Here is a 19,847-nt window from a genome sequence, read left to right on the forward strand (position 1 = left end):
AAGATCAGCGTGTTTTTGCTTTCGCGTATCCTCTTCACGTTCTTTTTCCTCTCTACTCAAGTCACACTACAATGAGAGGTAAGTCATCCATCATTATGCTCCTTCTTTGATGATCTCCAATCACTAACAAATGCAGAATATAAGATAGTAGTACTTGGCTCAGGAGGTGTTGGAAAATCCTGCCTCACGGTTCAATTCGTTCAAGGTATTTATGTTGAAACTTATGACCCTACGATCGAAGATTCGTATCGCAAACAAATCGAAATCGACGATAAAGTGATTGATCTAGAAATATTGGACACTGCAGGAGTACAGCAATTTACAGCTATGCGAGAATTGTATATTAAATCTGGAAAAGGTTTCCTCTTGGTGTACTCTGTGGATGATCCCAACTCGTTAAAGGAACTTGAGCGTATCCGCGAGCAAGTTTTGCGAATCAAAGACAATTCAAATATGCCAATAGTTTTGGTGGGAAACAAATCAGATTTGGTTGAAACCAGGAAGTTAACTCCGCAGGATGGAATTGAAAAGGCTGCTAATTGGAACTGCTCTTTCTACGAGACTAGCGCCTTGAATAAGTCAAATGTGGATAACGTTTTTGTCAATGTTGTGGAACAAATAATTCGAAGAGAGGAAACAAAGACAAACGGAACTTCTACAGGTAATCAAGCTTCTGTTCCACCAAATGGACAGGGCAAAACTTCCAATGACACATCAAAATCTTTTAATACAATATCAGGAGTCCATAAGGATACGAAGACAGATTCTGCCAACAAAAAAAGCCCCAAGAAAAAGAAGAAGAGAAGGTGTACAATTTTATAAGGATTAACTAATCAACCTTCGAATATTTGTATTATTTGTATAAGAAATGGAAGGCCCATTCATTAGACACGTTATTCATTAATTAAAAAATAATAGGAAAAAATATAATGACAACTGTGGGGTTCGAACCCACGCCTCCGGAGAGACCAGAACCTTAATCTGGCGCCTTAGACCAACTCGGCCAAATTGTCTCTACGTAAGTATACACGAAAGATGTCATATATAAGGGAGTATTTTTATCAATGCTTTACAATACCGAACTGAGAATCTTGAAACAATCAAAGATGAATAACTTATACTAAGTCAGAGTCCAATGGTACGACCTTGAAACATAGTATGTCTATGTAAAGACGTTATCATGATTCTCAATTTCAACTCACGTATCAAATTCATATAGAGTTGTTAATACCACTTCTACATTAACTAATAAAATGCCTTAACAGGATGCACTAAGAGTTTATAAAAGATATGAAGATTCAAGCAGGATGCAATTGTTGTCCCCTGATTTAAACTAAATTACTCCGAATTGCTCTAGCACCATTAGGATCAGATTTTATTTTCCTATTTTATACTCATCTAAAAACCTAAGCTAGTTTATAAAATGGTATACTATGAAATGAAGCAGTAAACTGGCAAATATGTATTCAGCAAAAGCACGTTGACTGCTTATATTTTGAAAGATTTCTTTGGTCCCCGTTGTTTGTAGCCTCAACGATATGGTCAGTACAAATTGGGCAACTGTACTGCAAAATCCTCCAAGGAATGCGTTGAAAGGAAAAGTGCCTACCAGCAGGCAAAATGCAAACTGTAGTACTCCAAGGAAGACCAAAAATGTTAGGAAATAATCAATCAGTCTTAGCTTTCTGTTACCCGAGATACTCTTTTGATATGAGGCAAGGGATGTGGATATCGCTTCCGAAAGTTCATGAGGCAAACTTCTTGTCAAGCTTAACGGATTGACCGTGGCACTTTGCTGCGTTGGATGTTTCTTTGCCATGTTTCAATTATGTAAGTAGAGGAAACGTGTTACGAGGACTATTGCGAGAGAGGGAACGCACTTTCTACGAGGCGCGATAGAGCCTCTCTGTGAGGAGGGAGGCAGGAGATTAATGGGAAGCATTTTGCGAGGTAGAATACTTCATACATTCCCACCAATAAAAAAGTACTAAGAGATAACCATGTCTAATGATATCATAAATATAAATGACCTCAAGAGCAATTCATCCTTCAATGATGAGTCCAATTGCGAAAAGGTCAGCGAACCCCCCTCTTTGAGAATCGTTCCTCCCCTGAATTTCTGTCCAGTGGAAAGGCACTTGTACAGGTCAGGCCAGCCTTCAACTATTAACCATTCATTTTTAAAAGAGCTTAATTTGAAATCAATAATTTGGCTTGCAATAGAAGATCCACAGGACAATTTTCTGAAATTTATTGATGACAATAACATCAAGTTCTTTTATAACTTGGGATTCAATAGCATAGACAACAATTCATGGGACGGCTTAAGTGAAAATAGTATAAAGCAATCTTTAGAAGTGATAGTGGATACAAGAAACTATCCTTTACTGGTATGTTGTGGTATGGGAAGGCACAGAACTGGTACCATAATTGGCTGTTTGAGAAAGTTACAGGGTTGGAACTTATCAAGTGTAAGTGAAGAATACAGGAGGTTCACGGGAAGCAGAGGCGGTCGTATTTTGGTGGAGCTGTTAATTGAAGCATTTGACGTCGGTACTATAAGTATGGATCCTCAATTTGCTCCTGATTGGCTTACCAAAAGTACAAAATAAAAAGAGAAGTTACGCTGCCTACACACATTACCTTACAATACGTTATTTGACCTTGTTTCTGAGCTCCTGCTGTTTTCTTTGTTCCAAACTTTCCTTGGCGATTTGAGCAGTCATCATACTCTTGCGCCGTATACTATTACATTGTTCCCATCCAAATATGCTGCCCAAGAGGAACCCACCAAAGGCCCAATTGGCCGTCTTTTGAATATTTTTGTGGTACAAGAAGGTGATGGATCCGAAGACTGCCATTACTGTAAATCCTGACAATCCAGCCTCACGGAAGCATGGTATGCTGATAAGGTTGGCGGGCGAGAAATCTTTAATACTGATCTTATTCACTGCTTGCTTCAAAGGTGAGGTAGAGGGGATGGGTACAGCCTGCTTAGAATCATCAAATTTGGGAGGAAGTTCGTCTAGATAGCGTGGTTCAGGCACTGGTTCCTTCTGTTGTTTCTCCTGTGAGTTTTTTTCGTTGGAAAATGGCCACCAAGCCATTACAGTGATTATCCTTAAAATTATTCGGCTGAGATGGGCTGAAAAAACAGTTCCTTTTTTCAGCGAACCCGTCCTTTGGAAACGTAGATTTACCCTTCTGCTGCTTACGTGACCATCCATCGTGTACCATCGTGTACATGGGCTTCGCGATCGATCAGTCATTCACCTACTATTTACTTTAAATCCTGGTCATAGTAATCACCTGTGATTAACACTTCAAACTTTACATGACCGATGGAGCTGATTCAAGGCCCTCAGATGGTCAAAATAGTATCGACAGGGCACGAAGAGCTTCTATGGCACGACTAGCGTCATCACCTGTTCCCCCTGGCATTGCGATCCTTCGTGGATCTAATCATTCAACAAGGAATTCACCTGTATCATCTCCTATCAGACCGTCGATACTGGAGACCAACTCCATCTCTTCCAACTCTTCAGGCGGCCCAGCAGGATTTGCGTTGGAGAATGATGATGAGACACTAAAGACAGTGGCAAAGCACGTTCCTCAATCTTCAAGCTCTCTTTTATTACCCGGAGGTGATGTTACGAGGGACATCGTGCAATCCACCAAGCCTAGTCGATTGAAGAAGTCCCGAAGTTTGAGTAACACTAGTTCTTTTTTGGATGGCGAACGAAGGGGATCTGTAGCCTCTAGCATAAACGTCCCTGGCGGATTTCGACGTGATTTCCTGCTTAGAAAACATGAGCGATATGGACATAAAATGGTCCGACCAAATCTCTTTACAAGAAACTTCCTTGAGTTCTTGTCCGTGTATGGCCATTTTGCAGGTGAAGACTTGGAGGATGAAGATTATTTAGCATGTAATTATGAGTTGTCTTCCGATTCAACGCTGGACGAAGAAACTCCTCTGATTGGGGGCAGGCAGAGGGAAAAGAAAGGCAAAGCTAGCACATTGAAGTCGTTCTTTCTCTTATTGAAGAGTTTTATTGGAACAGGTGTTCTATTTTTGCCGAAAGGCTTCTACAATGGAGGAGTATTATTTTCATGCGTGACCTTGATTGTTTTCGGCATATTGTCATGGTGGTGCTATCTAATATTAGTCCAAAGTAAGGTGGCAACTGGTCTTTCTTCATTTGGTGAAATTGGCCTCAAGTTGTATGGTAAGACCATGGAACGTTTGATCTTGTTTTCGATCGTGGTATCGCAAATTGGTTTTGTTGCAGCCTACATGGTGTTCACCTCCTCCAACCTTGAAGCTTTTGCCAACAGCGTCTTTGGCCATGGAATAGCATCCATGAATTTTTTGACAATAGTGCAAGTGCTCATATTGATACCACTTTCCTTGATTCGAAACATTACGAAATTGTCCCTTGCGTCTCTTTGTGCCAATGCTTTCATTTTCGTTGGACTCTTCCTTATTGTGTGCTATGCTGGTAAGCATTTGGTTGATAACGGAATTGCAGAGGGTGTAGTCCTTTTCAATGACCGCGGATGGAGTCTTTTCGTGGGAGTGGCTATATTCGCCTTTGAAGGAATTGGGTTAATAATTCCTGTGCACGAATCTATGGCAAACCCAAGTCATTTCCCAAAAATTCTACTTGCAGTCATTTTAACATGTTGCGGACTTTTTATTGGAATTGGAGCTTTAGGATACTTGAGTTATGGTCATAATACTAATACTGTGGTGATATTGAATCTTCCACAGGGTTCCATTCTTGTGCAAGGTATTCAGCTTTTATATGCATTAGCCATAATGTTATCTGAACCATTGCAACTGTTTCCCGCAATTCGAATAATCGAAACCAGACTTTTCAAAAGAGCCCCAAGCGGCAAATATGACCCTAAGGTCAAGTGGCTCAAAAACATCTTCCGTATGGTATTTGTAGCCATGACCGGTATCATTGCCATATATGGGTCCGAGAATTTAGATCAATTTGTTTCATTTGTCGGATGCTTCGCATGTATTCCGTTGGTGTACATGTACTCACCAATGCTGCATTACAAGAGTGTTGCTCAAACAACTTTGTGGAAAGCTTTTGATGTTGTATTGGTACTTGTGGGAGGAATTGCAATGGTCTACACCACTTGGCATCTTCTCCGGGATGACTAGCTTGGCCTAAGATTTTGTCCCACCTTCTCCATGGACCATTCTCTTCATCCCTATTCGATATCTTTGTTCCACATGTTTCTCTGCATGAACAGCCTCGACCGTTATATGTCGTTAAATTAAGGCAATAGGCAAATTCCTGAAGAAAGCTTGGTTTGTTTGTGGCTAAAAGGAATATTATTCCAATTGAAAAAAAACATATATCACATCAACTAAAACAATTACACGCTGAATTGTGCAGGTACGCGTAGTCCGTTTTCTTATTCCTATTTACCACCCCCAGTAGATCTTGTTACCTTATATTGTGGTAAGCACACTACCGCCTGATTATTATACCGTTTCTTTTTCTAATCATGGAGAAAATTTCTTTTTTTTTCTTGCTCTTCTCTTTGTGATGTGCGGGTCTTAATAACTACAAGCCATCTCTCCATCTTTTCATCATTATATTGCAAAATTATTGCCCCCAAACTGAAAGGATAACGTTAAATTAACGGTTGATCACGATAACTGCAAATGCCAACCGTGCTCAGCCTTGAAGAGCTTGTGCTACGATGTTGTCGCTCTGGCTGCCAGGACCTAGATGATCATCAGGGACGGGGATCGTCTGATGCTTCAACATCTAAATTTGAAAATATCGTCAAGAAATTGTACAACTCAGAAAATTTAGCATATCTGAAAAAATTATATGAGTATGAACAAGAGTGGAACAGGGTGCACGAAGATGATGTTAGTGACTTATTTGGTGGAGAGACAGAAAGGTGCAAGGACTGTATTTGTGAGGGTGAACCTCCGTTTATCACCCCTGTAAAAGACATAGATGATTTTCAAGAAAACACAGCCAAGAAAATGCATATCAGTTCCCTTGAACGCAGAAGAAACGATGATCAAGAGTTTGAATTTCTGAACTCTGAGCTTTCTGATGATACCGCTGATGGTTCCGAGCTGACGTTCCTCTGGCGGCAGATTATTGATAATTATATCCGAGAATCTTCTACATCTCAGATCAATGTGAGTGCATCTATTCGTAAGAACTTACTGTTGGAAGATGATCTTCCAGGACCTCATCACCCACAAGTTTTCTCTGATTCCAAAAACAGTGTTCTACGTCTTCTGCGAGATAATGTCTATATGGAATTCCTGTCAGACATTAGAGGTCGAGATACGAGCCAGGAAAACTTAAAATTCACCGGTGCCAGTGGTAAGAAAATACCCAATAAAGACAACCACACATCACCGGTCGACCCCAACTCTATCACTTCGCCTCAAAGTTCATTAAGGCCCCAAACTTCATCAGCATCTCTATCAACATCAACGTGTTCATCATGTGCACAAATAGCACTCGATCAAGTGCTTCATACGGAGCTTAATCCAGTCGTCTCCCCTACACCACTTGGGCCTTGTGGGGTCACTCCTGCAACTACAACAGGTCTGGTTGGAACGAAAAAGCACCTAAAATCACGGTTTCGACCAGAGTCTTCCAACAAAGAAGATATCGAAAAGGATTCATCACTTTCCAGTAATAAATCATCCCTGCTTTCTAAAAGCCTCAGCTCTTGGAAAAGACGCATTAGGAAAGAACCATAGATATTACACTGAATAATTGTACCATAGAATAGCTTACGTAGTAAACGATTACATAATTTATCGAGAAACTCGCCCATCCATTGCATGAATCCGCCACCCTCAGTGCACTCACTGTGTTTCGATTCGCTTCCCTTTCAACGCTATTTCTCTGAATACTGACTGATGGATAGACTACAAAGACTGCTCGGACAGGCTGGAGGACTGGGTGGAACCAGCGGACCATTATCTGATGGACCAGCAATTGATACTGCAGAGACAGTTCATATATCTTCTCTAGCGCTACTAAAAATGCTCAAACATGGAAGAGCAGGTGTGCCGATGGAAGTGATGGGCTTGATGCTGGGTGAGTTTGTCGACGAATACACAGTTCACGTAATTGACGTGTTTGCAATGCCTCAATCGGGAACTGGTGTCAGTGTTGAAGCCGTCGATGATGTTTTTCAAACGAAGATGATGGATATGCTAAAACAAACGGGGAGAGATGAAATGGTTGTCGGATGGTACCACTCACATCCAGGTTTTGGATGCTGGCTATCGTCTGTAGATATCAACACACAACAATCGTTTGAACAGCTAAACAAGCGAGCTGTAGCTGTTGTTATTGATCCAATCCAATCGGTCAAGGGTAAGGTAGTGATTGATGCCTTCCGATTAATCAACTCGACGTCTCTTCTTATGGGTCAGGAGCCTCGTCAAACAACGTCCAACTTGGGATTACTCAACAAACCATCAATCCAGGCATTAATTCATGGTCTTAATCGTCATTACTATTCTCTAAACATCGACTACCGTAAATCCAACAACGAAATCGGAATGCTACTAAATCTACACAAGAAAGAATGGCAGTCAGGTCTGAGAATGAATGACTATGCTATCAAGGAAGCCAACAATGTGGAAGATACAAAGAGACTGGTTCAGATTGCAGAACAGTATGTTACTCGTATTCAAGAAGAACGAGATCTTTCCGAAGAACAGCTGAAGACACGATATGTGGGAAAACAGGATCCCAAGAAGCATCTTGCGGAGATTTCTGATACCCGAATTGAGGAAAATGTCGTATCATTGTTATCGGGAAATGTTAATTCTCTTTCCATTTGAACATAGTATTAGACACAACGTTATATTTTTCTTTCCCAAACCTGAAGAACGCTTTGATGAAGAAACAACAACTCTCTTTCTATTTCTTGAACCTTTAGATCATGGATCTGTAACCATTGGTCACGTCCTTTATCATAAAGTTGAATCTTGTATGCTATGGTGTCTTCTCCTGAACTCCCTGGGACAACATCTTGTACGATATTGGCAACAAGTTTATATGTCTGATTGAATTGTAAATCTTGAGGAAAATTAATTATGGTATTGTTGATAGCACTGCCAGACACACTGTCTAACTGGATATCTTGTTGATTTCTGTCAAAATGTAACAAGAGCACCCTGGGTGCTTCTTTAACGGGCTTATCCTTTTCAAACTGGTTAATTAATGTTTGTAGATTAATTTGTGGGGTCTCGTCATTGAAAACTGTAGTTCTGGGGAGTTTCAAAGGGATCATTAGGAATGAAGAGCCGCCAGCAGCACCCCGAAACGATTTCCTCACACGATGAGGCATCAAATGAAGGAGGAACAAGAAAAAATCTCTTGGTGTCTTTTGCTGTGTGAGGTTAAAGCGGTTTTTCGACTCTTCTGTGACTACTCTCATTATCTCTGCTGGGGATATGTGTGGGCGGAATTGCTTGCTACTCCACATTCGACGTATGAAAAGTCCAAGTTCCTGGTTGAATGAATCTTTAAATGAATTCAAAAGATAGTAGTTACGAACAGCTTTTATATGGCCCAACGCAAGGAGTACAGTGTTGCTGTAATCATTGAATCCCTTCACATTATTCAAGCCAATAAATCCTGGTCTATAAGGGTTACCATCAATATCTCTTGCAGTGGTTGTTTGTTTATCGAGGGAAGCCACTTGGTCTTTCGTATATGCTGGACTTATTAGCTCTTTGATGTCATCCAAAGACCCATCGTGATCTTTGACTTCGAAGCCTTCTGGCAAAGCGAATGTTTTGAGCGTACTAAAACTAATGAATAGATGATGGTTTACGTCCAATGAATGAAGGTACGCCTGGCTAGTCGGTGACCTACCTTGAAGATATTTGCCACATACCAAGCAACAGTAGACATTGGACTTGCTTAAGGTCACTTGACATTTTTTTTCAAAATCAAAGTCAAGTTTATGTCTATTTATTGTATTGAAGTAAAGGTTTCGAACCTGCGACAACCTGTTGGTTTCGCCATCGTTAGCATGTTTGCCAATATCATTGTCATTCTCCCCATCGTTCTCAATTGGGTTCTTTTGATCTAGCTTTGCCCTTTTATGAGGTCTCTCTGAGTCTGACTGGGGCATCAGGCAAGAAAAGAGATATCGATCACCAATTTTCAATGTCACCATAGGGAACATCCAGCATCCAAATTACTTGGACCTCTATTTAAGCTATTATTGTTAACGAGTATTACAGTCCCTATCCATTATAATTACACAGTTTAGCATGCCTTAGAAGATTATTTGTTTGATTTCCTATAATCCTGAACGGAAAACACTTTTTCCCTGGTGACGAAACTGGATAGTATCCATCTTCTCAAGGATGTAGAGTGCCTTTTGCAACGCAAATTCATCAAAATTAACAAACTTGGGCATTTTGTTACTATGGCAGAATTCCCTCTTTAGGGTTTCTACACTAGTAGACCACCCGATCGGAAGACGTTTCTTCAAGTGAGCCTGAATCACTGTGACTTGAGCTTTGATTTCGTCTGTATCAGCAGATCCCTGGGTGACCGCATCCATAGTCGAAGCCTTGAACAGACGGATAGCTTCCGTAACATGTCTATCAGAAGCAACGGGAGATAGCTCCAACTTGGCTAGCGACTCGGTAATTCTAATGATAGCTTCCAATTGACGTACTGTGATTGGGATGGACGATCTCTCGGCAGAATGAGATTCTTGTTTCTTCAGCTCTCTTCGAATTCCGATAAAGTGCGATGAGAGCCTTTCAGCAGCTGCCTCTGATAATCTAGGGGCTGCCTTCTGCTTGCAGTACATGATGAATCTCTTCATTTTTTGAATAGGGATCTCTCCCTCCACATCTTCGTCTTCGTTGTTGATTCCTCCATTGGTATGAACATTCATCACATGATGAGCAATGGACATGTCTCTCTTAGGATTATGTTCATCCTTCACAATAAAAATCATATCAAACCTTGACAAAATTGTGGTCTGGAAGTCAATATTTTCTCCAGGAGACTTCATGTCGTCATAACGTCCAAAGATTGGGTTAGCAGCGGCGAGAACTGACGTCCTTGAGTTCAATACAGTGGTGATTCCTGCTTTTGCAATTGATATTGTTTGCTGTTCCATTGCTTCATGAATGGCCACTCTGTCCTCGTCTCTCATTTTGTCGAACTCATCAATGCAAACAATACCACCATCGGCAAGGACCATCGCACCTCCTTCCAAATAGAAATCTCTTGTTGCAGGATCTCTTTGAACAGACGCCGTCAGACCAGCTGCGGATGAACCTTTTCCTGAGGTGTAAATTGAAACTGGGGCAACTTTTTCAGCAAATTTCAGCAGTTGTGATTTAGCCGTACCAGGGTCACCTAATAGAAGAACATTGATGTCACCTCTAAGGCGCATACCATCTGGGAGTATCTTCTTTGATCCCCCTATTAGAAGACAAGCTACAGCTTTCTTGATATCCTCATTTCCATAAATAGAAGGAGCAATACTGTTAGCAAAGGTCTCGTAAAAGCCATCACTACGAGCCATTTCTAAGAATTCTTCCTCTTCCTCTTCAGTGAATGTGACAGAATTGCCAATCCTTGAGTCATCCGTGGCTGTATGAATACCTAATACCCTCATGAAAGGGTTTCTAATAGCAACATTACTCTGCCCACCATCTCTTCGGGGCTGCTTGGCCTGATAAATGGAGTATATACCAACCATGTCGCAGCGAGTTCCTGGAATAACTTGATTAGTTAGATATCGATCTACACTTAATAGTAGATGACGAGGCATCTCTCCAATAGGTACCATATCTGGTGTTTCTTGTAATTTAAGAATCTGTTGGTCTATGAATGTAGATTTGTCATGAACAATGATATATGGGTCAGGAGGACAAGATGGTTTCTCTGAGTTGGGTTGTTGAGGTGCCTGGCAAGACTTCGGAGCGTTGATATCCCCAAGACTTGTAGTGACCGATAGTTGAAGCGTGTGTTTGCAGGAACGGCACATCAATGCAACTTTCGTAACTTTGGAATTGAGAGTTGATGCACTGATGACGATACCCGAAATTTTGACGATTTTACCAATATGACTTGAAGACAAGTCTCTCATTGAAACCTTATTATCGTTACTAAGCAAAACGAGCTGACAAGAAGGGAAGGTGGTCGGTATTTCCTCGTTGTTCAAATATATGATTCTCCTGGCAATATCTGTGATGGCCTGTTCAAAAAGTGGAATCATTTCTGCAGGATCATCTACCAACTTTTTATTGAGCTCCTCATTGAATACGATTAAGTGGTCATTTTGAATCGTCAGTAAGTACTTGTTTACAAGTAAATTCTGTCTGAGTTGTTCTCTGTAGATGTACTGATTTTCCATACGAAACTCCAAAATGAACGAACGGAATGCCTTAATGACCTCACTGAACTGGTCATCGTTCTGTTCTCCGGGAAGGACACTTGTGTTAAAGACTGATGCTCTATCAAAGGACATTGCAACAAAGTATAAACGGTTGTGAGCGGGAAAAAGATGTGTAGGTAATTGTCGTAGATGAGACTGATTCAGTAGAAAACGCGTCCTGCACTATTTTTTTTCTTTCTTCATTACATTTCCTAATCGGGACAAAATGAATCTAAAGACGTGGTTATGTAGTACACGCATCGATAGGCTATCCCCATACCAAAACACTATTTTACCCCATCCTTGACAGGTTATAAATATGCGATAGTATGAGTATCTTCAAATTCAGCTGAAATATCATGGAATCCAATCCTATCAACTCTTTATCTCAACTAAAAGCTGCTGGAACAGTTGTTGTCACAGATACTGGTGAATTTGAGACTATTTCCAAGTTTCGGCCTCAAGATGCCACCACAAATCCATCTTTGATCCTCGCAGCTGCTAATAAACCAGAATACGCAGACCTGATTGATACCGCAGTACAATACGCTTTAAAGAATGCCTATGGAACTGAAAATCAAACGCAATTAGCTGTGGATAGGCTCCTGGTCGAGTTTGGTAAGAAAATAATGGATATAATACCAGGACGAGTCTCCACTGAAGTTGACGCCAGATTATCCTTTGACAAAAAAGCAACTATAAAAAAGGCTCTTGAAATAATAGACCTCTATGAGGAGCAGGGTGTTGACAGAGATCGTGTTTTGATTAAGATTGCTGCTACCTGGGAGGGAATACAAGCAGCCCTGGAGTTGGAGCAGGTCTACGATATACACTGCAACTTGACACTAATTTTTTCTTTTGTTCAAGCTGTTGCGTGTGCTGAAGCGCAGGTAACACTTATCTCTCCTTTTGTTGGACGTATTCTTGACTGGTACAAGGCAAAAACAGGTAAGCAATATGAAGGTGCTGCTGACCCTGGAGTTATTTCTGTTGTTCGTATATTCAAGTATTTCAAGGCATACGGATACAAAACTATAGTCATGGGAGCTTCTTTCCGAAATGTCAGCGAAATAAAAGCTCTAGCTGGATGCGATTATCTAACAATTGCACCAACTTTGTTGGATCAATTACAAAGCTCCACAGATGCTGTCCCTAAAGTCCTTGACCCTGCAACCTCAGCGGCTGAGGAGCAGGAGCCTTTTGTGTCGTTTGTATCCAACGAAACTGCTTTCCGTTTTGAACTCAACGAGGATCAAATGGCCACAGAAAAGTTGTCTGAGGGGGTTCGAAAGTTTTCAGCTGACTGCAATACCCTGTTTGATCTTTTGAGAGAAAAAGTAAAAGTCGCTCAAGAGGAGGTGAATAATATCTCCAATGGCGTGCCATCACTTTTCCGTCGTGTTTTATCCAAGTTGTAAGCCATTGGGCCAAACGTTTCTGGATCTTGAAGCTAACCAAACCTGATAGGGCAATGCTCAGGACAGCTAAACTTAGTTTGAAGTTTCCCCCAGGTTTTCTTCGGAAGATGTTTTCACCCACAATCACCCCCACTCTAAGTATGTTTGCAATACCAACTCCGCGCTTATTACCCCCATTATCAGGATTTGCTCTCCCGAACCTCCCGCAAACTGCACCTATACCGATCGCGGCGAACTGTGCTCCACACACTTGCCCAATCTTATAAAAGTTCTTCCTCCGCCACCTGGGTTGCGCTCTTTCTTTTACTCTAATTGAAATTTTATTTCTACAATGTCTAACTCTTTGGAACAATTAAAAGCTGCAGGAACTGTTGTTGTTACTGACACTGGTGAATTTGAATCCATTGCTAAGTACACTCCTCAGGACGCTACCACAAACCCTTCATTGATCCTTGCAGCCTCTAACAAGGCCGAGTATGCCAAGTTGATTGATATTGCTGTTGACTACGCAAAGAAGCAAGGTGGATCTGTTGAAGAGCAAGCAAACATTGCCCTAGACCGTCTCTTGATCGAGTTTGGTAAGGAGATTCTAAAGATTGTTCCAGGCCGTGTATCCACTGAGGTTGATGCTCGTCTGTCTTTTGACAAGGAGGCCACTATCAAGAAGGCTTTGGAGATCATTGAGTTGTACAAGTCTGTAGGCGTTGAGAAGGACCGTATTTTGATCAAAATCGCCTCAACCTGGGAGGGAATTCAAGCCGCCCGTGAGTTGGAGGCCAAGTACGGAATCCACTGTAACTTGACTTTACTCTTCTCTTTTGTGCAGGCCGTTGCTTGTGCTGAGGCAAAAGTCACCTTAATTTCTCCATTCGTGGGCCGTATTTTGGACTGGTACAAGGCTTCAACGGGTAAGGATTACAAAGGTGATGAGGACCCAGGTGTTCAATCTGTGAAGGCAATCTTCAATTACTACAAGAAGTTCGGTTACGACACCATTGTTATGGGAGCTTCTTTCAGAAACACTGGTGAGATCAAGGCTCTAGCTGGTTGTGATTTCCTGACCATTGCTCCTAAGTTGTTGGAAGAGCTGTTGAACTCCAAGGAACCTGTTCCTCAAAAGTTGGACGCATCTGCTGCTTCATCCTTGGACATTGAACGTGTTTCTTACATTGATGATGAGGCTGCCTTCAGATTCGGCTTGAATGAAGATGCCATGTCCACTGAGAAGTTGTCCGAAGGTATCCGTAAGTTTTCGGCCGACTGTGTGACTCTACTGAATTTGTTGAAGGAGAAGGTCCAGGCTTAAAAGATCCGTGTCTAGCAATGATTGACGTACATAGAGCATTAAGGTAGTATAATATTTTCAAAATTTTTTCATGATTGTTATGTAATAAGTATCTTTGACATGAAAGTGTGTAAATGTGGATACGATAAGCCGCACATGTATTGTAAACACAGTTTGTATTACACCACAAATTGTTGCATCTTTATTGATGACGGGCCTCGCAGTTTATCTTTTCTGCTAGGATTCTATGTCAGACCTCACTGCCTCCCGTTTTCGGGAGTATAAGGTGATGTATACCACAGAGATCACTCAAAAGCGTAAACGGTGGCATGATGGGACTTTAAGGGTGTTTGACTTTAACAATAAGTGTTTCCTGAAAGATGATATTCTCGGTCAACTCGTGGAGACATCCTTTGTTGATGGCTCCATAGCTTTCAATGACGGAGCCCTGGTCAATCTTGAAGGCGTTCTCATCGAGGTTGAGTATTTGCTAGCTGTTTACGAGAGAGATGCAAGTTCCGTCATATGCGGGTCACTTGGGACACATCCTCAAGACGTTAAACCCATTACGAAGGTTCTTTGGGAATCCGAGAAACATCAAAGTCATGACGACTACAAGGTAGTTGATAACGTTACCAAGCGGGTTGAGCAACGTCCAAGATGGAGACCAGTGGGGCTACCACGTCCTCGTTCTAAGAAGTAAGAGTTTACGAGATGTTTTAAAGAGATGGAAGGTTTCTATTCACTCAACTAAAGATTGGAGGGTTATCTAACATTTGTTGGTTGAGCTCTACCTTCACGCCACATAATCAATGGAACAGCGTTTGAAGCAAACACCTTGATCACTGGAAATGAAGCCAACAGTCCCGTCAAAGCGGCAAGGGCAGGTCGAGTGGCAACCCTGTCTGCAACCCAGGCCTGGGCTGGGTTTGATTCAGGGTGTTCTAACAAGTATTTGGAGACAGGTTTTTCAGAAGACATGAGGATGGGAAGTTAAGGCACCGAGGAAACAAGGGAGTAAGAGAGTTAGACAAAAGTTTCGAAGAAGAGAACCAGTTGAAACAGAACGCGGTGTACACAAAAAGTACAAGCATGAGGCTCATCTATCTATTAAAATTTCTTTCTACAACTTTTCAGTCAACTCCGGAACAACTTCAAAGATATCACCAACTAAACCAATATCGGCAACACTGAAAATAGGAGCGTCTTCATCTTTGTTGATGGCCACAATGGTCTTGGAGTCTTTCATTCCAGCGAGGTGCTGAATAGCACCTGACAGGCCAACAGCAATATAAAGTTCAGGGGCTACTACCTTCCCTGTTTGACCTACTTGCAAGGAGTTGTCCACAAATCCTAGATCGACAGCAGCACGGGAGGCCCCAATAGCAGCACCGAGCTTATCTGCCAGAGGGTTCAATAAGGAGTCAAAGTTTTCTTTGGACTTGAGACCACGTCCTCCAGACACCACACGAGTGGCAGATCCCAAATCAGGTTTGTCAGATGTCAAAAGCTGCTCATTCACAAATTCAGCAATTGAGCCAGGAACTTCTTTGAGGGTAACCGACTCTACTGGTGGAGCTGCACTTCCTTCCAATTTCACAGGCTCAAATGAGGTCCCTCGCACTGAAACCAATACCTGAGGTTCAGTCGTTTGCACTGTTTGTAAGGCATTACCAGCATATATGGGGCGAACAAATGTGGATGCGTCTTTCACTGCTGTGATTTCACTGATTGGTTGTCTATCAAGGACAGCAGCCAACCGGGGAAGAATGTTTTTACCAACTGTCGAGGCAGGGGTAACGAAATGGGTGAAATTATGATCCCGGAACACTTGACTCACCAATGGGGTTATCAGCTCGGCAGCATTATGATCAAAAAAAGGGTCTTCTGCAATGAATACTTTACTAACCACATCCTTTGGGAGTTGTGAGGCAATAGAATTGGCGTTTGAACCTGCCACCAGCACACTGATGGTATTTCCAATTTGACTAGCGGCAGTGAGACCTGCCAAAGAGGCCACTGTGATGTTACCACCTTGGCCTTCTACAAATGCCAACGTAGAACCAAGTCGTCTTAAAGTTCGGGTAGCAAGACCAACTCCTCGAGTAAGAAGCATTTCACCTGATGAACTAGAGTAAGGGATTAATCAATCAATGTTAAAGAATGAGCATAGAAAAGTAGTGCTCTACCCAAACAAGAGTTTGGTCTCTTTGTGCCTCCTACTCCCCTACTCAGGAGGGGTTTTCCACCATTGGGAGATGCCCCAGTACAACGGGAAACCCTTGTGCTCGCGCCTTGGACCGTGTCGTCTGGCGACGGATTGGACTTCCCCGTATAAAGTTTAGCATATATAATGTAGTGCAACCGCACCCCGGATGTTGCAAGAGATGGGGTCAGAACAGAATGCAGGTGTTTTGACTCCAATGATTCGGGTAGATTACCGTCTACTGAGAGATAAAATTCTGCAAACACTGAAGGCCAGTGGGAAACATAGGATACTGGTTATACTAGTAGGACCCCCTGGCTCAGGTAAGTCTACAATTGCTGAACGATTACGGGATGATTTAAACAGCAAGCACCAAGTACTTCCAGAGCGGCCAACGAATGCTGGCGAGCCAGAGTCGAAAATTTCAACATTGCCGAGTAGGAATTGTCACTATGTTACTGATGAAATAGTGGATAATCTTCCCACTAGTTCCTCCGTTCGAGAATGCTCTGGTCAGAACTACCGGAATTCAGCAGGCATGAATGGTTGTTACAAAGATGTTGACGCCGATAACAACGTTGTTATTTCAAATAAGAGTAGAAATCTGTCTACTATCAAAATATTAGCCTCGCCTGTTTCAGGTGGAAAGTTTTCGCAAGTTGTTCCTATGGATGGATTCCATCTTCCTCTAGATGTTCTGCCCTCGGAATTGTTGCCAACCCGAGGTTCCCCAGAAACATTTGATGTTCGACTGCTGGTGAAACTGATAGAACTGCTGATAGAAACCTGCAAAACGACCACAGCAGACTTTGTTCCCAATATATCAGTTCCTAGTTTTGACCATGCAGTAAAAGATCCAGTTCCTGACAGTATTCTACTTTCTCAACAAACTAGAGTGATTATTATTGAAGGGCTTTATCTTCAATGCAAATTTGGAGAATGGTCTAAGATTAATCAGTTGATAGAAAAGAACAAGTTAAAGAATGGACTGAGAATTTTGTCGTGGCAGGTAGGGATTGATCCAATTGAGGCTCGCCAGCGTGTAGCACGAAGGCATTTGAAGAATGGTTTAGTATCCACTATACAAGAAGGGCTAGACAAGTACGATTTTAATGACAGGATTAATAGGGATTTTATTACACTACATCAGGTTCCCACAGATTTGATTATAGATAATTCTGATAGGGAAATAGGAAAATGACGCATAATATTTCTTGAAGCAGTCCCCGGATCAGTATTTAGAAGATTGGTTGACCGTAGATGATGACTTGCTCTTTCTTCGTAGAATTAGGTTTGAAAGATTCAAGTTTAGGTCGAAGTCTTTGTTTTCGCTGATGTACAGACCTTCATCTTCCAAGGGCTTAGAAGGATATGATGCTGACCTGGGTTTAGATGAAACAGGGCTGGACTCAACATCCTCTGGGATAGGTGTTCGTGGAAATTCATTACGAACATGATGAGAATGTACGATGCTATCGTCGAACGAAATCATGGAGCTACCTCTAGATCTCTGTTTGTGGTTATCTTCCATAATGGAATGTACCTCCACAGAGGATACATTGGAGCTCAGTTGGTGCTCTCCTTGAGAATGCCAAGTTTCCAATTTGGAGCTCTGGGTGTTTGCATGGCTACCATTAACATTGTCGCCCTCCTCATTATTATCTTCCTTCTCCTCTTCCTTCTCCTCCTCATTCTCCTCTTCCTCGTCATCATCATCGTCATAGCCTTCACCGTAGTCATCGTCATCATCATCATCATCATCATCATCATCATCAACATCATCATCATCATCGTCATCTTCGGTGGAGATTGACAAGGACAATCTATCTTTGGGTTTTAATTGATCCAATACTATGGTGTCCAGGTTTTCTTCAGCCTCATTGATAGTATTGGTATTCTTACCTGTCATTAAAGGGGATCTTAATGACCCATCAAATACCTTTCGTATAACGTCCATACGTGGTGATTGAGGTCGACCCTCGTAGTCTGGGTGATCAAGGTGAGAACTAAGATAATCGTCATTCAAGTTTGGGATAGCCAATGGACCGCTATTGTTGAGTAACTTGTAGACGTATGCCTTATTTATGGCCGATGGGTCATGTTCATGGTCAATGTGTGAAGTTGTTTTAGTTGAAGTCAAAGTGCCATTCTTGGTAATCCAAGGGTGGGAAAGCAACTCATCCAAAGAGAATCTTGTTTCTGGGTCTAAGGTTAACAAATTGGAAACTAGGTCCTTTGCTTCATTAGAAATTTCATCCCACCAGGGACTGAGAAAGCAATAGTCATTCTCACTAATCTTTTTGGAAAGGACTACTGGATCGTTATCATAAAATGGTGGAAAACCGCACAAACATGTATAAAGGATGCAGCCAATAGCCCAGATGTCTATTTTATATGAGTAGAACTCATCACGTATGATTTCCGGAGCAGTATACCCAATCGTGCCGCAGGGAGTTTTGGTTTTGCTAGATCCGGTTAGCAAGTACTTAGAGAGGCCAAAATCGCACACTTTAATAAGTCCTATTTCAGCTCCACCTAAGCCCTCAGTGAACTTCCCTTCGTCCACTTTCTTAGCGTCATCAGACTCTCGTTTATGGGCTCTTACTTCCTCTGGCGATCTCTGACTATATGGAATCGGTTCAAAAAGTAAATTTTCGGGCTTCAAGTCTCGATGTATAATCCCAATTTCTTGGTGTAAATAGTTTACCGCTTGAGCCAATTGGGTTATAATGTGTCGTGATACATCCTCTGAAAGATAAGTATACTTGATGATCTGATTGAAGATTTCACCTCCTCTGACCAATTCCAATACTAAGTAACAGTAACTACTGTCTTCATTATTGATATATTCGTATAGTCTTGTCACGTTAGGGTGGTTTAACCTCTTCATAATAGAGATTTCTTTCAAAACATTGTTCAGTTTTTGTTTAGTCATCTGTGACTTGTCAATAATCTTGATCGCAACATCACGACGCTTATTTTCTACAGGATATCTTCCGTCTATAGCTTGATAAACATTGGAGAAGGCACCGCGGCCAATCAATTGGACTAATTCATAACAGCGCGGGAGATCATAATATTTGGATTGGTCAATGGATGGAGTACTTGGATCTGCCTGCTCCTTATCGGCGTCTGTATCTTCTACTATTATTACTGGGTCCGGACTGTTAGAATCTGGCTCCACGGGAGATGTAGGTTCCGATGCTGCTGCATTGTCCTTATTGGATTGGCCCTTGGGTTGAACTCGGGACTTCCTTCGCCGATCTTTCTCCGAATCGTGTGGTCGTATCAACTGTTTGAGGTTATCAAAAAGTGTCATAATGAGCCGAATATTCCCTTCAAATCAAAATGGTATCAATAGGAACTTCAGGCCAAGGGTTCAGCGCAGACACGAGGAGAGCTAAGAGGTAAAGAAGTGTGATTCTACTAGGTGAAAGGTTATAGGGAAGAAGGGTTTTCGCGATAATGTGACATGATTAAATAGCGATAGATACCATACCCGGTT

General features: G+C 41.8%; 16 protein-coding genes across 16 annotated transcripts; 9 read left to right on the top strand and 7 right to left on the bottom strand.

Moving 5' to 3' along the window:
• Window positions 1-71: 71 nt before the first annotated feature.
• Window positions 72-822, top strand: PAS_chr2-2_0347 (GTP-binding protein of the ras superfamily required for bud site selection; the record flags this gene model as incomplete). The annotated part of the gene is made up of 2 exons (XM_002491794.1): window positions 72-78; window positions 137-822. The coding sequence occupies 2 exons, from the start codon at window positions 72-74 to the stop codon at window positions 820-822; spliced, it is 693 nt and encodes a 230-aa protein (XP_002491839.1).
• A 589-nt stretch (window positions 823-1,411) lies between these two features.
• Window positions 1,412-1,819, bottom strand: PAS_chr2-2_0346 (Epsilon subunit of the oligosaccharyltransferase complex of the ER lumen; the record flags this gene model as incomplete). The annotated part of the gene is made up of 1 exon (XM_002491795.1): window positions 1,412-1,819. The coding sequence occupies one exon, from the start codon at window positions 1,817-1,819 to the stop codon at window positions 1,412-1,414; it is 408 nt and encodes a 135-aa protein (XP_002491840.1).
• Window positions 1,820-2,000: 181 nt separating this feature from the next.
• PAS_chr2-2_0345 (Putative protein tyrosine phosphatase) lies at window positions 2,001-2,612 on the top strand (the record flags this gene model as incomplete). The annotated part of the gene is made up of 1 exon (XM_002491796.1): window positions 2,001-2,612. The coding sequence occupies one exon, from the start codon at window positions 2,001-2,003 to the stop codon at window positions 2,610-2,612; it is 612 nt and encodes a 203-aa protein (XP_002491841.1).
• A 42-nt stretch (window positions 2,613-2,654) lies between these two features.
• PAS_chr2-2_0344 (Mitochondrial inner membrane protein) lies at window positions 2,655-3,107 on the bottom strand (the record flags this gene model as incomplete). The annotated part of the gene is made up of 1 exon (XM_002491797.1): window positions 2,655-3,107. One exon carries the CDS (start codon window positions 3,105-3,107, stop codon window positions 2,655-2,657), a length of 453 nt encoding a protein of 150 aa, XP_002491842.1.
• A 227-nt stretch (window positions 3,108-3,334) lies between these two features.
• Window positions 3,335-5,179, top strand: PAS_chr2-2_0343 (Vacuolar transporter, exports large neutral amino acids from the vacuole; the record flags this gene model as incomplete). The annotated part of the gene is made up of 1 exon (XM_002491798.1): window positions 3,335-5,179. The coding sequence occupies one exon, from the start codon at window positions 3,335-3,337 to the stop codon at window positions 5,177-5,179; it is 1,845 nt and encodes a 614-aa protein (XP_002491843.1).
• A 510-nt stretch (window positions 5,180-5,689) lies between these two features.
• PAS_chr2-2_0342 (Hypothetical protein) lies at window positions 5,690-6,760 on the top strand (the record flags this gene model as incomplete). Its single annotated transcript, XM_002491799.1, has 1 exon — window positions 5,690-6,760. The coding sequence occupies one exon, from the start codon at window positions 5,690-5,692 to the stop codon at window positions 6,758-6,760; it is 1,071 nt and encodes a 356-aa protein (XP_002491844.1).
• A 162-nt stretch (window positions 6,761-6,922) lies between these two features.
• On the top strand, window positions 6,923-7,858 carry PAS_chr2-2_0341 (Metalloprotease subunit of the 19S regulatory particle of the 26S proteasome lid; the record flags this gene model as incomplete). Its single annotated transcript, XM_002491800.1, has 1 exon — window positions 6,923-7,858. One exon carries the CDS (start codon window positions 6,923-6,925, stop codon window positions 7,856-7,858), a length of 936 nt encoding a protein of 311 aa, XP_002491845.1.
• A 20-nt stretch (window positions 7,859-7,878) lies between these two features.
• On the bottom strand, window positions 7,879-9,213 carry PAS_chr2-2_0340 (Conserved zinc-finger domain protein involved in pre-mRNA splicing; the record flags this gene model as incomplete). Its single annotated transcript, XM_002491801.1, has 1 exon — window positions 7,879-9,213. The coding sequence occupies one exon, from the start codon at window positions 9,211-9,213 to the stop codon at window positions 7,879-7,881; it is 1,335 nt and encodes a 444-aa protein (XP_002491846.1).
• A 117-nt stretch (window positions 9,214-9,330) lies between these two features.
• Window positions 9,331-11,526, bottom strand: PAS_chr2-2_0339 (Component of the hexameric MCM complex; the record flags this gene model as incomplete). The annotated part of the gene is made up of 1 exon (XM_002491802.1): window positions 9,331-11,526. One exon carries the CDS (start codon window positions 11,524-11,526, stop codon window positions 9,331-9,333), a length of 2,196 nt encoding a protein of 731 aa, XP_002491847.1.
• A 266-nt stretch (window positions 11,527-11,792) lies between these two features.
• Window positions 11,793-12,851, top strand: PAS_chr2-2_0338 (Transaldolase, enzyme in the non-oxidative pentose phosphate pathway; the record flags this gene model as incomplete). Its single annotated transcript, XM_002491803.1, has 1 exon — window positions 11,793-12,851. One exon carries the CDS (start codon window positions 11,793-11,795, stop codon window positions 12,849-12,851), a length of 1,059 nt encoding a protein of 352 aa, XP_002491848.1.
• Window positions 12,852-13,182: 331 nt separating this feature from the next.
• On the top strand, window positions 13,183-14,157 carry PAS_chr2-2_0337 (Transaldolase, enzyme in the non-oxidative pentose phosphate pathway; the record flags this gene model as incomplete). The annotated part of the gene is made up of 1 exon (XM_002491804.1): window positions 13,183-14,157. The coding sequence occupies one exon, from the start codon at window positions 13,183-13,185 to the stop codon at window positions 14,155-14,157; it is 975 nt and encodes a 324-aa protein (XP_002491849.1).
• A 226-nt stretch (window positions 14,158-14,383) lies between these two features.
• On the top strand, window positions 14,384-14,839 carry PAS_chr2-2_0336 (Hypothetical protein; the record flags this gene model as incomplete). The annotated part of the gene is made up of 1 exon (XM_002491805.1): window positions 14,384-14,839. One exon carries the CDS (start codon window positions 14,384-14,386, stop codon window positions 14,837-14,839), a length of 456 nt encoding a protein of 151 aa, XP_002491850.1.
• A 62-nt stretch (window positions 14,840-14,901) lies between these two features.
• On the bottom strand, window positions 14,902-15,117 carry PAS_chr2-2_0335 (Hypothetical protein; the record flags this gene model as incomplete). Its single annotated transcript, XM_002491806.1, has 1 exon — window positions 14,902-15,117. The coding sequence occupies one exon, from the start codon at window positions 15,115-15,117 to the stop codon at window positions 14,902-14,904; it is 216 nt and encodes a 71-aa protein (XP_002491851.1).
• A 142-nt stretch (window positions 15,118-15,259) lies between these two features.
• Window positions 15,260-16,252, bottom strand: PAS_chr2-2_0334 (Protein with similarity to mammalian electron transfer flavoprotein complex subunit ETF-alpha; the record flags this gene model as incomplete). The annotated part of the gene is made up of 1 exon (XM_002491807.1): window positions 15,260-16,252. One exon carries the CDS (start codon window positions 16,250-16,252, stop codon window positions 15,260-15,262), a length of 993 nt encoding a protein of 330 aa, XP_002491852.1.
• A 307-nt stretch (window positions 16,253-16,559) lies between these two features.
• On the top strand, window positions 16,560-17,543 carry PAS_chr2-2_0333 (Putative kinase; the record flags this gene model as incomplete). Its single annotated transcript, XM_002491808.1, has 1 exon — window positions 16,560-17,543. One exon carries the CDS (start codon window positions 16,560-16,562, stop codon window positions 17,541-17,543), a length of 984 nt encoding a protein of 327 aa, XP_002491853.1.
• Window positions 17,544-17,573: 30 nt separating this feature from the next.
• On the bottom strand, window positions 17,574-19,661 carry PAS_chr2-2_0332 (Protein kinase involved in the response to oxidative and osmotic stress; the record flags this gene model as incomplete). Its single annotated transcript, XM_002491809.1, has 1 exon — window positions 17,574-19,661. One exon carries the CDS (start codon window positions 19,659-19,661, stop codon window positions 17,574-17,576), a length of 2,088 nt encoding a protein of 695 aa, XP_002491854.1.
• Between the last annotated feature and the right edge of the window lie 186 nt (window positions 19,662-19,847).

The sequence above is a fragment of the Komagataella phaffii genome, chromosome 2 (genome assembly GCF_000027005.1).
Source record: "Komagataella phaffii GS115 chromosome 2, complete sequence".
NCBI classification, from domain to species: domain Eukaryota; kingdom Fungi; phylum Ascomycota; class Pichiomycetes; order Pichiales; family Pichiaceae; genus Komagataella; species Komagataella phaffii.